The following is a 17,532-nucleotide window of genomic DNA, read 5'->3' as shown; positions in this document are numbered from 1 at the left end:
TTGGCCAAGACGTATGTCGCCAAGCGTCAGACCATTTGAATGGCGTGAAAAGTGAGTGGTGTAAGCTTGCCACCCATTGCAAAAGGTTCAGCCATCATTTAATCATAATAAACCACAGCATCAGTTGTGTGTGGCTACACGTAGGTGCTTGCACTGCTTTTCGCAATGGTGCCTGCTTTAGGTGCCCTACGAGAGTTCACAATTGATCGGCGGTCCATGTGTGTCGCCACATGATGCAGACGGTAGTTGTTCGGCAATCGGTCAAGCTTGCTGGGTCATCTCTAATACCACTCTAATAGTTGATAATACCGAGGTAGCAGCGTACACTAAGGTGGTGGTGGTAGTGCTAAAAACATTTAAAGAGAGGTATACAGCGACCGCCTTATAAGAGGACGGCACCCACAACTAGTAGGTGGGGATCTCTAGTAGCATAGAGTTTCCCACAATACTTACTAGAGGGAACTCTGGTGCTAGTGTCTATGGGAGTTGCAACGCACGGCGCATCAGCGAGCATGGGAATGATGGGTAGTACACACATTTGTCTAATTTTCGTACTTCTGGCCTGCTTCTGGCTCCGTGTGTGTTCGTGTGGCTTGGAGCTGTTATTTCACGAAAACATAAATTAGCAAATGTTCACCGTTTGCGCTTCAAAACCTTATTCTTTTAAGCTTTTGAATTAAGTCCTTAAGTTCAAAAGGGTTCGTTCTTTCTTTCAAAACAAAACCGTAACCAGTAATAAACGAAGCCGCAAGTACGATTCGCCGCCCGCAATTACGAAGACTAGGCAAATGTGTGTACTACTCATCATTCCCATGGTCGCTGAACGATCGCAGTGCCAAAGTGCCCTCTAGTTAATTTTGGGAAACTCTATGCCTATAGTAGTACCCCATTGGCGTCGGCTGTCGCCTGGGCTCGTCGAACCAAGTCATTTTGGGCCTAAAGTTAAGAACTGCCAAGCAGGGTCACCTCCCACTCCTCCCGGCTATAGGGTTGGGGATAGGGTGGCTGCAGCGAGCGCTGAGTATGACAATGTGCAGCTCCCACGTGATCACCTCGTGCATGTAGGTATACGTCACGACAGCCTTTAACCTCCTGAAAAAAAAATGGCTTTATGATGACATGAAATTATTTATAACCCTGGACCACATTGTAGCATACTTTTGGTTGTGTTATCAAAGTTCCGGTATTTCATTTAACGCCGAAAAAGAGCAGCGAAAGTATAATTTTACTTTAGTGCGTTCCCGTTGCGTTTTGCGCCGATTGGAGCGCGAAGCATAAGCAAGGAAATGACGAACACAAATCGCTTTCTGTTTTGCTCATAGTCGTAGCCGACTGGACGATACTGTCGTCGCGAGCATTCCACGTGGACAACCTGCGTCTGGGTAGCTCATGGCGTGCCACGATCCTGACCTGCGTCGCCATGTTGGCCGCCATATGGTACCTGACGCACGTGCTGCCTTCAGTATGCGACCATCCGCTGGCTCCTGGATTCTTGTTCACCGTACGTATCCGCTTTGTCACATGGTGTGCACACGAGAGGCACAGGATGCGCGGCTGCCCCCCCCCCCCTTATTTTTTGCTAAGGAGAGATGGGTTGGAGGAAGGTTGGGGCTTAACTTCGGCCCATATGTCCGCTAAGTTATGGCCACGCTTTTTCACAATAATGGCGACCGGATGCCCTTGATGGTGCATTCAAAAAGCTGTTTACTTGATATGTTTAATTCAGAAAAGCTGGGACCAAACGGCGGGCCGTTGTCAGAAGCACGTCATTGCTCCATTTTTGTTTTTAATTTTGATTCCTTGTGAAGAATAGTGTCCTTTGCACTAGACCAACGGCCAGGGTTGCCGTTGGGTGGGCTTCAAAAGGCGCCAGAATTCAAGCGAGAAGTAGCCAAACTAGCCACGGCTTTAATATTGTTGATAGTTATAGCGCGAGAACAGAACGACGATACAGAGACCTTCTTGTCTCTGTGTCGTCGTTGTGTTCTCTCGCTATAACTATCGTCATGGCATACCAACTAGCCCAAGCTGCCACACTTTTATTATTGTCGCCTGATTTGTGGTCAAATAGAACAGGAGTGGTATAATGGGTTGAGTCTGTACTACTGGTGAATAAATAAAACAATTTTCAATATGTAAATCGAGACGTTTCAATGTAGCCAGAAAATAGCGATGGTGCCAATTGCAAATTTTCGTCGCTAAACGGGTCCAAAAGTAGTCAATTTGGGACCAGTTGGCACGCCTGTGGGCTCTGTAATGTACTAGCTCCGTGACATACTTGTTACATAAAACGTAAAACATAAGGGGAGCGAAAAATTGAATATACGCGCGTGCACGAGCCGACGAACACACGCCCAAATAGACCTACAAGTCATACAACCTTGTGTGTTTTACCTTGTGCAGAAGAACTACTGGTTCCCCCACGCGGTGGAGGTGCTCGAGGTTGGGACGATGACGCCGCCAGAACAGATGTCTAGTACTTACTTCGAAGAGCTGCCCGAGGGCGTGACGATCGTTGTGCGCACCCAGAACCTCACCAAGGTGCGTCGATCGGCAACCGCGTTTGCCATGCGGCGAGAACAAGCAAGCCTGCTGTCCACTAGAAGGCCCCTAAAATACCCCTGAAAATGCCAAACACGAGAGCGTTATCCTCACCCGACGTCTCCCGTCTTCGCAGCACAATTCCTGACGTCAGGTGTTGCTTCACGTGACGTCAGAATGGAATGAGCTCTCTGTTGATCGATATACGAGAGATATCTGTCGTGAATTGTCGCCTAGTAAGTAGTGAGTAGTTCTTGAAAAAAAAGTAAAAAGGCACCTTATTTTTGTCTGCCTAAATGGTGACACGGCGCAGTGCTGTGTAGTGGTGGGGGAAGGTGATAATAAAATGAATAGTAGAAAGAATAGTACAAAATTGAAGATAAAAAAGACGGAGCACTCGCCACACATGAGCGAAGAAAAAGTAGAGAATAGATAAAGAAGATAGGAAGACAGGCGTCGGAGTCCGTGTTCTCCGACGCCAGCACAGCTCTCGCCGATCGGCCCGCCGTCCGCGTTTTCCTGGCGTCATGTAGCTCTCGCCGATTCACCTACCTTGTTTTTCCACGCAGTCGCACGTTCGTTCTGCCTTGACTCGCAATGACTATTGTGCGCGATAAACCGATTTCACTGTGCTTTCTGCGTTTGAGACTGAGAAAGTGGATGTAAAAGCGTGTAGTCTAAAAACGCCTAGTATCCTGGCTGGCTCAACGCTACACTACTGGCATTCCACGTGATTCACGAAGAAATAAGTGGCGAGGAGGAAATAGTGCTCGTAAGGGTAATGAAAGTGAAAAAGAAACTACTGCTTTCACCCTTGAACGCGGCATGGTATAGGGACCGTTTAAAAGAACCTAAAATGACTCGAAGGCGAGAGCCATATTTTTCTTCACAGTCGATTTATTCACCCCCCACCTTTTCTAATATCACCCATCCGAAAAGAACGTTCTGCCCCTCAGCTGGTCTCGCGCTGCTTTCGCTTGCTGCCCACCTTTAGCCAAGCTATGATGTAATGTGATGTCATGTCATGTCACGTAATGTGGCGTCATACTGACGTCATGATGACATGACAAGTTTGGCGATTTGTAACGTCATGATGGCGTAGTCATGTGGTATCACAGAGTTCTTTTTTTTTCTTGCATCACTCATGTTGCCGCCGCTGAAGTCGATGGTATATTTTCACGTTTTACGAAAAAGCTGTAAGGCTTTCGCCTTTAGTGCGCATCCTCAAACTCCATCCGCGCAAAGCTGTGCAGCCTAGAGTTCTCACGATAGCGGTCTTTCGAAGCAAACAAACAAAAAACATCTCGATGCCTTTATTTGCAAGTGCGCGAAATAGCTCGTTCTCCAGACTGAGTAATAAGTCGGCTTACCAAAACCGTGATGTGCAGTTATGTAAATTCAGAACTTGCTTATGGTCTGTTACTTTACCTTTCTGATTTTCCATTTAGCGTTATTACAACACTCTGGTGTTTCTTATGTAGGAATACGCGAAGATCAAGGCATTGAATAAAGTGAGCCTGGAGGCACTGGACAAGCAAATAACGGTCATCCTCGGTACAGATGGAGCAGGGAAGTCGACACTACTCAAAGTTTTATCAGGTATGCACTAACAAGTCAAAGTATGTTCACTGTAGGGGGGCATGGTCATCGTTTAGAAAGATAGCATTGCAATGAATATAACCGAAATGTAATGTAATGAACAAATGGTTATCCTGTACTGCTGGACACAGAATTTTGATAAATTTTGATAGCGGACGCATGGTGTGTCGTTGCACACTCTGAGGCTTGATGTCTCTTAAGTTACGCTAATACAATCATTAGTGATAATATAAGGATTTACTTATGCAACTTCTACACCATATAAAAGATATACCATAAATTAATTTATCAATCTTTTTTTGTGTTGATTATCCGGTATTTTTTCATTAATTCAAGCACTGTGATTTGTTGGGCAAGAAACGCTCACCTCAGCCACTTGTCTCGCTTGTGAGACAGACTGGCCCTTTTACACATCGCCGTAACTCGACCACGCCGCAGAACTCCGACGTATGCCCAAAAATATTTGTAGTCTGCAGACCCATCGTAAATGCGAAGACATTCATTGCTGAACTAAGGTAGCATTTAAGCTGTTTTCGCGTACTAAGCTATCCTTTCGTTTAACTCCTCGACATCAGACGGTGTATTTCAAGTGCTCGCCAACCCCCATTCATTGGACATTCGGTAGTTTTATCGACTGTTTTATAGAAACCGCGAGGAAGAGCAAATGAAGGTAATCCTGAGGCAACCTTAAATCATTGACATATGTGCACCCGTACATGAGCGTTCGTGTGATACAGTGGGCTTCAAGGGTTAAACGTGTGTTACGCGCGCTGTCCAAGTGGATCTCCGAGGTTGTCTAAACGGGAGCGCGTAGTTGATATATGCTCCACCAGGTGCCACAGCGATCTCATTCTGGTACTATAAAACCGTTCTGCTCTTTCAACGAGCTCATTCAATGTACGTTCATTAAATACTATGGCGCTTAGTTGGCTTTTGTCTTAAGTACACCTATGATGTGATGTCATTTGTAGCCGACATATCTCTTAACACGGACTAGGTTCATGTATTTAATACCGTTTTATTCTTTGAAAGAATTCTGATTGTTCCTAAACTGGAAGTGCTTGTTAAAAAATGAGAGAATCACTCGTTGCTCGCATTGCTGAAAAAATAATTTTTGAGTATGACAGGAAGCATTCCAGTGACTTCGGGTCAGGCGACGGTGTGCGACATGGACGTGGTGCTATCGAGGCACATGATTCGCACGGTGGCCTCGTTCTGTCCCAGGCAGGCTATGTTCAGCATTGACATGACGGTCTGGGAGCACCTGCTTCTCTACGCTGTGGTAAGTTTACGGCTGCACTTTGTTCGAGACAGACGGAACGCGAGTTGTATCGCGTCGACACACTTTAAGAAGGAAAGGGTGTGTCACATGGCTTTACTTAAGGAAACACGGGAACTCTCTTTGTGGAGTATGCTACTCCAGTCAAAGCTCGTGGGATCTGTGTCTTTTGTCTCTTCAAAGAGAATCGTACGCGTCGCAAGTCATAAAATGCAAAAAATAAAATGACTTCAATTTCTTATGTTACAATGCAGCCCCATGATAATGTCATAACTGCGACAAATAGTCAGAATAACTTTTTTTTATTGCGACTGCGTTCGGCATCGGAGCGTGCGTCGTTTATTGTTAGCTAAAAATTATCATGTGTGTGACCAAAAAATCTAGAAAGATGCTAATAAAATAAATGATAAGAATACCCGGGTTCGAGTGAGGATTCAACCTAGGCCGCTTGCGTGGCAAGCAGGTTTTTTATCAAACAGCCACGCGTCTGATTGGAAGGGCTGTGAAAATAACTTTCTTTGCTTGGACTTTGCAGCGAAAGTAACGTTCACGCTTTATTAACACGCGAGTCCTATACACGGGCTTCACAATGCAACACGTAGTGGCATGATTTGGCCGCAAAAGAGACACACACAAGAAAAGGAACACTCAAACGACAAGCACAGGCGGCAAATCATGCCATTAAGTAAATACCAACTAGGCCAACAATCAGTATTATTACAACACGTAGTATCGCGGTAATATTGCGTTGCACAAGCGTACATTGCCGTCGGGTGTCAGAACATGTGATTACCATAACGACTTCATGGTTTAAAGCCGGCCACTTATTACAAAAGACATACACGTTACTTAGTCTATTCCCTTAAAGTGGCCCTGCAACACTTTTTGACCATGGTCAGAAAACGCTGCCGATCGGTAGTTGAGGCTCCCGACAACACGTGAGCCAAATATTATAGCGCAGTACGTGGCCTGGAATTCACAACAAATTGTCGCTCAGCTGAAAATTGCTTTCTCTTCTCTCGACAAATCACGGAATAAGCCCAAAGATTACTTGTAGTAAGTCCATCTATCAGACATTGGTTGATTTGAACATGACGCGCTCGCTCGTTACAGGGATCGCCGTGGGAGGACGCTACTTGTCCACGCGTGCGCGCGCGATCACACAGAAAAAGCCGCGCATTCTAAGAAAGAAAAGTGCTCAAGGTCACGAGGCGTGCGTGACGTTTTTCTGTGGCCCTGCCATCCCTCCCTGCTTAGCTTCCAGCGCTTTCGCAGGAAAGAGAGAAGGCAATTGCATCACGTGACAAACATTTGTAACTCCACTCGCACTGGACGTATTCTTAAAATTTTTGCGGCGTTGAATTTGTGAGGCAATAAGCTCTTCCAGTGAATTAATTCCACGGTTACTTGAAAGAGTGTTTCAGGGCCCCTTTAAGGCCACTTAGTGGTTGCATAGTGACCCGCCTTTTGGCGCTCCACTTTTATTTTCAGACAATGCACCAACTAGCCCGGCAAGGCATTCTATTATGCACATCCAATTCTGAAATATTTCACGCTCATAATTGCTCGTGGTTTAAAGCATGCCACCCACACAGAATGCAGCCACATGCAAAAGCTCTACTGACTCGGGCCACTTTCAACTTTGTCGATTACATTGTGGTAACCCACAATTTAAACTTCTCGATCAACATTTTGACGTGTAAGTGCGTGTTAATCAAAAGCAGCGCCGAGCACGCAAGTGTGACACCCGTTAACAGCGACGGAGCTCCTCCCGTGTGTCGTGCGTGCGCCACTTCGCTTTAATGCGCGGGATACACCGCTGCTCCGCGTAGTGTGGTACCGCTCAGTCGTGTTCACCTGGAAAGGGCGCGGTGCTGTATAATACTTCTAGTATTCCTAATATTCGAGTCGGGAAAACTTGCACAGCGGGACTGGTTGTTTAAAAGCGGGCTTCTCCTTGCAGTTACCCTTATTGCGGAGAAGCCATTTTCAAGCCGTAACTGAAGCACTCGTTCGTATACAGACATCCCTTAGCACACTGTGAGCATACTCGTAAAATTTCAAAATGCCGCTACGGCGTGAAACTAGAAAGCATTATTGTAAGGCGCTTTGGTTTAAATAGCAAAATTATGTTCGTCTGTTATTCTAACAGATTCATCGTGCTTCCTTAACGCGAGTAGCCTCGCGAAGTCGTGCGTGCGAAGCGGACTTTTATTTTTTCAGCATCCGGCTTCCTATTAATATTGAGGGCTGGTTACATTTACTTACATTAACCGCGGTTACATTTGGTTACATTACCGTGGAGCCGAACCACGAGATTGAAGTAACTAGAAGAATAAGAATGGGGTGGAGCACATTTGGCAAGCACTCTCAAATTATGACAGGAAGATTGCCACTATCCCTCGAGAGGAAAGTATATAACAGCTGTATCTTGCCAGTACTTAGCTACGGAGCAGAAACCCGGAGACTTACAAAGAGGGTTCAGCTTAAATTGAGGAAGACGCAGCGAGCAGTGGAAACAAAAATGGTAGGTGTAACCTTAAGAGACAAGAAGAGAGCAGAGTGAATTAGGGAACAAACGGGGGTTAAGGATATAGCTGAAATCAAGAAGAAGAAATGGACATGCGCCGGGCATGTAGCGCGTAGACAAGATAACCGCTGGTCGTTAAGGGTAACTAACTGGATTCCAAGAGAAGGCAAGCGGGTTAGGGGGAGACAGAAGGTTAGGTGGGCAGATGAGATTAAGAAGTTTGCGGGTATAAATTGGCAGCAGCAAGCACAGGACCGGGTTAACTGGCGGAACATGGGAGAGGCCTTTGTCCTGCAGGGGACGTAGTCAAGCTGATGATGATGATGATGACATTTACTTCCACCATGACAGAGATGACGTCATGATTATAAGTGTTGTGCAGCGTGCCTTGAATGAATTGTCGAGTTGCGTAAGATGTTATAAGAGTGGCACTTGTCCGTTTTTCAGCTCAAAGGGGTGCCGATCAGGAACATCCGAGCGAGGGCAAGGGAAGTGCTGACCGAGACCGAGTTCAATGACAAGGTCGAGTCGTACCCACACCTTCTCTCCGCAGGCGCCCAGAAACGGCTGCAATTGGCCATCTCGCTGCTCAACAAGCCTCGGGTGAGCATCGGAAACTTATTTGGCCAGTGTATACGCGGTGTAGCGATTTCGCATACAGCATGTGTAGCGACATGTCTGCCGCTCTCTGCTAGGAATTAAGCACCCGTGGCAATCACCTCGATTGACCAGAGGTGCTTTCTTATAAGAGTACCGTGAAGTTTCAGCCTTTCTTTCTTCAACAAGCCTTGCGGCCGTCCCGACACATTTGAACGAACCAACCGAGAGGAAGACTAGGATTTAATGGCGCTGCTCTCTAGCCATGTCGTCGTATTCATTGCTTGCACTGTGCTTGTGCAAACACGAATAAAGCAAAGTATTAATACAAACGCCTTGTGGGAACTCATTAAGTGTAAATATAAGCAGATCTCGGTCAAGAAAGAACCATTCTCCGAGTCGGAATCAGGGCAAACATTTTATTGCAGTCCTAATCCATCGTAAAATGGGTATTTATCAGGGACTTCATCAGCACACTACCGTCACATAGAGTTTTTTGCCTGCATCACTTGTGAGAACCCATCTTTAGGGCGCCTAGATTTTCCTCGAGTGATGCAGGCATACTGTTGTGCTGTTACTTTGTTCTTCTGTGCTTGCGTCTTTAGTTGCAAAAATTTCAAATTATTGATTGATTGAATGAATTGTCGATTGATTGATTGCAATGGCCCCTCATGGGCAGGTGTTGCTTCTAGACGAGCCCACGTACTCGTTGGACGAAGAGGCGCGCCGCGAAGTGTGGACTCTGCTGGAGGCTATCCGCTCCAGCTGCGCCATCGTGATGACCAGCGCGATGACCGAGGAAGCGGACCTGATCGGCGACCGCGTGGCCATCATGTCGCACGGTCGAGTACGCTGCTGCGGAACGCCCACGTTTCTCAAGAAAGCGCACGGTTGGTTATTACTCGCCACGCTTTGGCACTGTGTGCGCGAGTTTCGTAAAAGAAAAATGTGTGCCACCGTAACTGTATCTCTCGCGGAGAGCAGTTCAACGCAAGTGCGCAGGGCTAATACGTTAGGGGTTACGATAATAGAGAGTTTTAGTACTGCGGAATGGTGCTACGTACGCATCACGCAAGCGCCTTGCGTTACGTGGCGTCGTTTGCCACCAATTGGCTTTTAGTACGCCGTATTACCCGCGTACGTAACGAGCGTGAAGCGTGTTGCCCCATCTGGTAGATCAAAATAGAAGCACGTGTTGTTGGCAGCCAATGTGACCCAATCCAAGTGTTATAGCCAGATTAGGGCCATATTTCAAGCCACAGAGCCGGTCGTTGCTTGCCCTCGATGCCGCCATTTTGCAAAACGAAGTCTCGCGCTGTCGCGAACTTGTTCGAGAGCGGCGCGATCCCCTCATACGTACGCACGCAAGCATTTCATGCGTGCGTACGTAGCGGCTGCGTACGTAACGCGATACGTGCGCGTTGCGGTCTGCGCATGCGCACTACGCAGAACGTGGCGTCCTTACGTACGCAACGCCGCCACGCACGCAGTACTAAAACTCTCGAATAGGACAGTATAAAGGGAGCACTCACGTGCGACGACACGTCGGCCTATAGACTGTATTTTGTAAAAGACATTTGGGTGCCACAATCTTGGACGGTCAAGTCGATGTTTTTGTTTTGTTTTTGTATATAACGACGTGAATTAATAAGGCCATGAAACACCGCACGCATCAACCCAATCGTTTTCGTGCGTATGCGTCTACCGTAACACTGTTTGTTTAGTTGTTAAAGTTACAAAAGACAAAGGTTAACAGCCCAGGATAGTGGCAATCAAACCTGCCCGTAAAATACTCTGTATAAGCCCGTTTTGACTTCAGCGAGAAATTCGCAAATGCATTTGCACAAATGCGGGCTATATTTATTCTTACAATATCTCCAGCGTCTTGCTATAGAAACATCCTTAAAGTCAGAGCTCAAGTGAATGACCTTGATCGGCTTGAGTGGTAACATTTGTTTTTTTTACATATTGTGCACAATTTTAAGTGTAGTAGTGAACCTTTATTTTTTGTAGTATTCCACGGCCTTCGGAATACTGATGCCGAGACTGCACGCGCACATTGCAACATACATGCCACGTGGTCGCATTATTGAAAACAAGAACGGCTCGTTGGGCTTGTAGCTATTAATTGCCAAGTCAAGGTTGCTGAAATGGGGGGGGGGGGGGGTGTTCACGCTCAGTTGACCACGAAAAATATAGTATCCAGTCAATTTTGACTATTTGTGGTTCGCACTGGAAAGCGCTCTTGTTGAAGCACGTGTTTTCTTGAAGTCTCTTTGGCCTTTTTATTTTATGTGTTTTTTGTATTTGCTTAATTAAGTGATCCTATCTTCTTTTCTGTAACATATATATGTGCGTATTAGTGGTAATAAATCAGTTGAAAGTCCGCGCTCGTTCTCGTTCTTGTGTTTGATGTCTGAAATTTTTGCGCTGAGAACTTTATATTGAAGTTAATTGATTGATTGATTGGCAGGAACCGGCTATGAGATACGCTTCCCAAAGACCAAGAACGTCTTGGACGCCCAGGACAAGCTTTTGGAGATAGTCCAGCAGCGCACGGCGCGAGCACGGCTGTCGCAGACACCCCGCAATGTGATCATCTCGCTGGGCACCCGAGATACGCGTGGCTTCGCCGACATGTTCAAGCGCATCGAAGAGTTCTGCCAGGACCACGACATCGATGACATCGGCGTCACCTTCACCACGCTCGAGGACGTCTTCATTAAGTACGTGCATCACTGACCCTCTGTTTTCTGAAAAAAAAAAATGTCTCTGCTCACTCCAATAAAACTATCGATGGAGAGCTGAAAGAAATGATAGGAACAGGTAACCTGTACAGGCATAAAGTGGAATCGGCTTAAACGGGACAGAGTGAATGAGTATACTTATATGCAATGTACGTAATTAGTCTTAAGATGATAATAGCTTAGTATCGAAGATTGGGCGCGTATAGGTTATACATTGGAGGGAGCACAGCGTAAACGATTCTGTGCGTCGCCTTTCCTAGTCCCCGTTTTTTGTGTGTGTGTGTGTTCTCTTTAATGCTAATACACTGCGTCATTCTACAAAATAGTGTCGCGAAAGTCCTAAAGTTCAGTAGCTCTAATAGAAAAGATATGCTAGTTATGTGAATGGTTCTTGAATGCAGGCAGTTTGTGTGATGAAAGTTTTCGAGTCGAATAAATTGACGAATGCGTAATTGTGAAGTTAAGCCATTGACGGTGGAAGTTGGCGCGCAGACACAAGAGAAAAGATCAGAACAGTACCGGCGTGTGTGTGGCTCTTCTTCCTTATCGCGACTCCGCACAAACTAGCTTGACTTTTTCTCGTTTTAACTTATTGAATCCCGCGATTATATTGCGTGCATTTGACGGACTCTTCAGAACGGTCGCATTCGAGGGCAACTCCGTTTCATCGCACATTTCTAAACAGTCATTGTTTTTTCGATGCGTACATTCGGTGCTAAATCACGTCACTTGAGAGGCGCGCCTGACATTATCCGCAACTGGCGTACTTTTGTTCGGAGAGACCACGGAAAGGAGACTACGTGACGTGCAGCTGCCTTAGTGGTTTGTTGCAAACTGTGGCACACATTTCTTGTTGCCTTTCAGGATGTCCACCGAGCCGGACAACGTAGATCTGAACATTGACACCGATATTGAAAGTAAGCAGTTCGTGCCATTCGATTAAGCATTTGCTATATAATTGGCTATCCTTTTTTCATCTCCGACTCGAAGTGAGAGCTTTGCATAAATGGCGAAAGGATGCATGCATAACTCGAAAGATGACTGCGAAAAATACTCCTATGCTCCGATTCGTATGGATCGCGTCATTGGATTTTAAAGCTTTCATCCGCTATAACTATGGCTCCGGGTATATTTTCACTCAATATAGTGATTAACTCGAGCGCCCCGAAGGCTCACCAAGAAGTCAACTTCTACTTGTTCTCACTTTCTGCCTGGCTTAGGGATGAGTATTTATATTCTGTAGTGTTCGTTCGACAGTCAAGTTACATTGGCGCTAAATGTGTAGAAGCTTGTCGGTTGAAGGTTTCTCAGGCAAAGACTGTGCGAGGAGCAATGAGACTAAAGAAGGAAATCAAGAATGAATGAATAAATAAATGAATGAATGAATGAATGAATGATTCTATCTATTTTGAGCAAACCGCCATGATTTCGCCTTTCATAGACGCTAGGAGTAATCTGTTAACTATAGATCACGACTTCGCTTAAACTGACGACACACATGTGTGTAGTCATAATAAGACTCATAAGTTACAATGCATTCTAGAAGAGGGCTACAAATCGGTCAGTGCATTTCTTACGATCAAGGAGCCTGCGTGAACGAATGTGGTATAGTGACAAGTGTCATCCATTCACTGTGAACCGCAGCGGTTGTGTGCGTGTGCTTCGTTGTCAATACTTACTTATCACACGCTGTTTTATCTATTTCCTTATTTATCTGGCACCTCCTTCCAGTGTAGGGTAGCATATCTACCATGTAACTGCGCAAAAACAAACGGGAACACGAAAGGAGAGAAAAGCACAAATAGTTTGTATTTGTGTTTTTCTCTCCTTTCGTGTTCCCGTTCGTTTTTCGCGCAGTTGCATTATGGATCATTACCGACTCGCCCAACTTATTATTCTTCTGCAGGGTAGCAAACCGTACGATGTGGTTAACATTCCGGCCCATTTTAACTCCGGAGCTGTTTCGTGTCAAGGCTGCCTCATTCGGCGTTACGCTAGTCACATGACCAAAGATGGAAGTGAATAAAATTTCAATAGAACGAAATAACACGCTCGAAATTATGATTACGATGATGTGAAATGAAGATGCCGATGCTCGAGATGATGATGCCGATGATGATGATGATTGAAATTATGATAATCATGACGATGGCCGAGATGATGATGCTAAAAGGGTATGAAGATGGTGCTTGAAATTAGACTAGGATGTTTTATATTGGTGTCAGACGGGCACTTTTCATCGCGATTGGGGCCAACCCGAATCGCACTCTTTGATCGCGATGGCAGGCTGATCGCTGCCACACGCTATACACAGCCTGATCCGGATCTAGTTTGGCGCAGACGTCAGCCATATCACTATTGCGGAGTCAGATCGTGATGCAGATGTCGCAATCGGGTGGATTTCAATCGGGTCTGATCACGACTAAAAGCGACCGCGAAGCAGCGACTGATGTGGTTCGAGAGTTGTCCGGGGTCGGCACTGATCGCAATAAAAAAGCCCCGTCGGCATTTGTCTATAGCACCACACATTCGCACGCTTACAACTTCGCTATCGCACAAATTCCCCAGTGTGGAACTGGCTGAATTTTCAGGGTAAGGTCGGGGCTTGTCCGTTGGTGGCGTTGGCGTGCGCCGTGGCCGTGATGACGAAGATAATGACGGTGATGATCACAAACAACTGGCTTGCGGAGTATATGATGTCTCGATAGGCTCCATGATACATTTAGTACGACTATAGAAGAAACCAACACGCACCAGGGAAACGTGGACAGACCTCGTCTTTGTCAACTTCAGGCTAAATCCGATGCCACAAAGCAGTAATAATAAAGGCAAAACGAAATCCGCATTCCTCAACCGAGTACAACATACCATTTAGGACAATAAAACTTGGCTGTAATTGTACACCGCTTTGTCACGCATTTACCTACATGCGTGAGTCGTCAATGTAATAAGTGATCTGCGGTAACACCGACCAATCCCACTGTTTCGCCCACTCATCGCTCACTGTGTGGATAAGCCGTGATTTTGTTTCTTTCAATCTATTGCCTTTCATAATCTGGTTAACTGATAACAAATGCCTGTATACTTGTTTCGCAGTGAGCCACTCGCAGGCTTTCTGCGACGAGCCGCTTCAGAGGCCCTCTTTCTGCGGCCAGATGGCGGCGCTGCTGTTGAAGCGGCGCGCCATGCTCGCCGTCGACCGCGCCGCTCCCTTCGCGGTGTACGTCCTGTTCGTCGTTATGACGTTCGTCATGGAGTACCTGCAGTCCGGACCGGGCTGGCTGGTCGACCTCTTCCCGGAACTGGTGTCGCCGCCGCGTGACACCTCTTTTCTGCGACAATCGACGAACGCGGGTGCGTTATACGCATGCGATCGAGCTTCTTTAGATACGTCAGATCTCAAGGACAAAACAACAAAACTTAATATTGTTCGTCCAGTTCCATTACTCCAATTTTAAAAACTAGCATCAGCAGCAAAGTTACACAAACGTTCTTAATATTTTGTCCCGCCACGGTGGTCTAGCGCACTCTTAGAAAAAAGGTGGTAGTACTTGCTAACTTTGAGGTAGTAATGGTGTGTCACATTTGTTACAACCCTGCAGGGTTCTAACACCGTTCCTAACGTTTAACGCCGTTACTAACTGCACTTACTACCCTCGCCGTTACTAACTGCGCTTACTACCATGGTAGTAAGCGCAGTTAGTAACGGCGAGGGTGGTAACAGTTACTATTTCTGCTGTTACTACCAGCAGTTAGTAACTGTTACTACCCAAGCCGTTAGCACCCGTGGGTAGTAACTTTCAAAGGTTTGAAGAAAAAAATAGTGACCGTTACTACCTTGTTTATTTATTTTGCATAATATTTCTTCACTGATAATGTTCGCCAATCAATGTCTCATCACTAGAAAACTTCAGGCAATGAGGCGGGGTGTGTCATGAACGCGAAGAGTGCACAGACCTAACAAGTTCACTATTTTTTACGCATACACGTAGTATGAAGTACGCATGGGGTAAATATATATCCCCTACTTTGCAGGGGCATGTCTGGCACAAGAGAGCACTTGTGTTTCAGGATGAATTATAATAAATCTGAGCCTATAGAACTACAATATACAACCTGGTTACGTAAGTTTAGGGACGTAGCGCAAGACTTTTAATCAGTCTTACAAGAAATTGTATGTCATATTTATTCATTATAAAAGGGTCACAAAAACATTATGGACAGTGGCCGAAGCAAGGTTTTGAACTATTTCTCAGTGCATTTGAACGCTTCACACGGCTAATATATCAGCGTTTACAAGGTAATATTCGTTTTTGGGTTTCGACGTGCCAAAACTATGATAATGTTTAGAGACACGCTGTAATGGATTGATTGTGACCGTTTTCGGGGTACATTGCGGCCGTCTGGATAATTTGATCTGGCGGTTGTTAATATGTGCTGTAATTTATTAAGTTTGTTGTAATTGTCTATTGCAACGCGTGTACACTTGCCTATGGTTCGTTAACTTGTACTTCTCCATTTCAACAATATCAGAATAACGTTTACGTATCTCAGTTGCATAATTTAAATCAAAATATATTTTCTTGATCTGTAGATATCATCTGCGCCATTTTTTCGCTTAATGATAATACGTCGACACGATTCCTCTCATAAATAATCAGAATCGGAATCACACACTATACTGAATTAAATAGTCAACAGCCGAGTAGCAAAAAGGTAGTAGCGGAGCAAGAAAGGTAGTAACGGCTGCAGTTACTACCTCCTTCATTGCAGTTACTAACTGTTTACTAGCGTAGGTAGTAAACAGGTCGCAAAAAGTTAGTAACGGAAGCAGCTAGTAACGGGTTACTAACGTAGGTAGTAAACAGGTAGCAAAAGTGTAGTAACAGTCAAAGTATGGTAGTAACCAATGCAGTTACTACCTATTTGCTTGCAGTTGCTACCTTTTTTCTAACTTTTTTTAAGAGTGTGGCTAAGGTACTCGGCTGCTGACCCGCAGGTCGCGGGATCGAATCCCGGCTGTGGCGGCTGCATTTCCGATGGAGGCGGAAATGTTGTAGGCCCATGTACTCAGATTTGGGTGGACTTTAAATAACCCCAGGTGGTCGAAACTTCTGGAGCCCTCCGCTACGGCGTCTTTCATAATCATATGGAGGTTTTGGGACGTTAAACCTCACGAATCAATCAATCGTTCTTAATATTTAAAATTATTGGGGTTTAACGTTCCGAAAACCACCATGTGGTTGTGAAAGACGCCGCGGTGAAGAGCTCTGAAAATTTCGACCACCTGGGGTTATTTAACACACTTAAAACACTTAAATCACCTAAAGCACTTAAATCTAAGTACATGGGCTTCAAACGTTTTCACCTCCATCCAAAGTGCTCCTGCCACGGCCGAGATTCGATCCCGTGACCTGTGGGTCAGCAGTGAAGGACCATAAATACTAGACCACCGTGGTGGGTTACAGAACCCGCCACTATAGCTAATAATGCAAGACTAGCAATAGCTATAGTATTGCGTTACTAGCTATATCCGCATTACTGAGTTCTGCGGCACTAGGTTGCGCGATTACCCTGGCTTCTCTAATACACTGAAGCAGCCAAATAACCGGCAACCTGTAAACGTGAAGTTTACTAATACGAATAGAAAATAAAGCTGTCTAATATTGCTGTGACATGATAATTAGCACATTAGTACGTGTATTAGTGTATCGCCACTGTCGTTCTATTGAGAGTACTTGTACAGTAAGTGTTGACTGTCTGGGCACACCCGATGAACAGTTCCAGCTTGATCGCTCTCAGTGCTGCTTCTTCCCCGTCCAACCGCATGACGACGCGAAGCTAAATGTTCGATGGTGCACAAGCAAGGAAGCTCTCTTTCGCTGTCGTATTATCTGATTTCTGGTGATAACCCGGTTGTATTAAGCGTAGAGGGCATTATGTTGGCCGAACACGAAATGTTGCGCGAGAAATAAACAAAAAAAAACGCATTATATACCAAAAAATAGGCTATGTAAAAATTGATCAACGAGACTCAAGTAGAAGTTCATCGTTTTTAAATGTAACACAACCGAAAAAAAGTATACAGAAGAAGCTACATCCCAGAGTTAAGAAACTGTAACGGGATACCTTGTTATTAGTTACAGAAAAAAAACTGATTATTCCTTTTAATGCTAAAGAACCAGAACATTTTGTTGCATAGCACGAACTAGAAAAAATACAGTGGAAGTTAGAGTTTG

The 17,532-nt window shown here is 45.4% G+C and overlaps 1 protein-coding gene across 1 annotated transcript in view; it reads left to right on the top strand.

The window, feature by feature from the left end:
- Positions 1-17,532, top strand: part of LOC119161456 (ATP-binding cassette sub-family A member 13) — a 31,501-nt gene that overhangs the window by 1,377 nt on the left and 12,592 nt on the right. Inside the window, exons 2-10 of the mRNA XM_075887843.1 lie at positions 1,323-1,501; positions 2,404-2,541; positions 4,023-4,140; positions 5,268-5,422; positions 8,397-8,552; positions 9,226-9,436; positions 11,020-11,272; positions 12,158-12,210; positions 14,390-14,684. Of these exons, the coding sequence (XP_075743958.1) occupies positions 1,323-1,501; positions 2,404-2,541; positions 4,023-4,140; positions 5,268-5,422; positions 8,397-8,552; positions 9,226-9,436; positions 11,020-11,272; positions 12,158-12,210; positions 14,390-14,684 (1,558 nt within the window). The remainder of the gene's footprint in view (positions 1-1,322; positions 1,502-2,403; positions 2,542-4,022; positions 4,141-5,267; positions 5,423-8,396; positions 8,553-9,225; positions 9,437-11,019; positions 11,273-12,157; positions 12,211-14,389; positions 14,685-17,532) is intronic.

Source organism: Rhipicephalus microplus, chromosome 3, assembly GCF_043290135.1.
Source record: "Rhipicephalus microplus isolate Deutch F79 chromosome 3, USDA_Rmic, whole genome shotgun sequence".
Lineage (NCBI taxonomy): Eukaryota > Metazoa > Arthropoda > Arachnida > Ixodida > Ixodidae > Rhipicephalus > Rhipicephalus microplus.
This window is presented reverse-complemented; position numbering and strand designations above follow the sequence as displayed.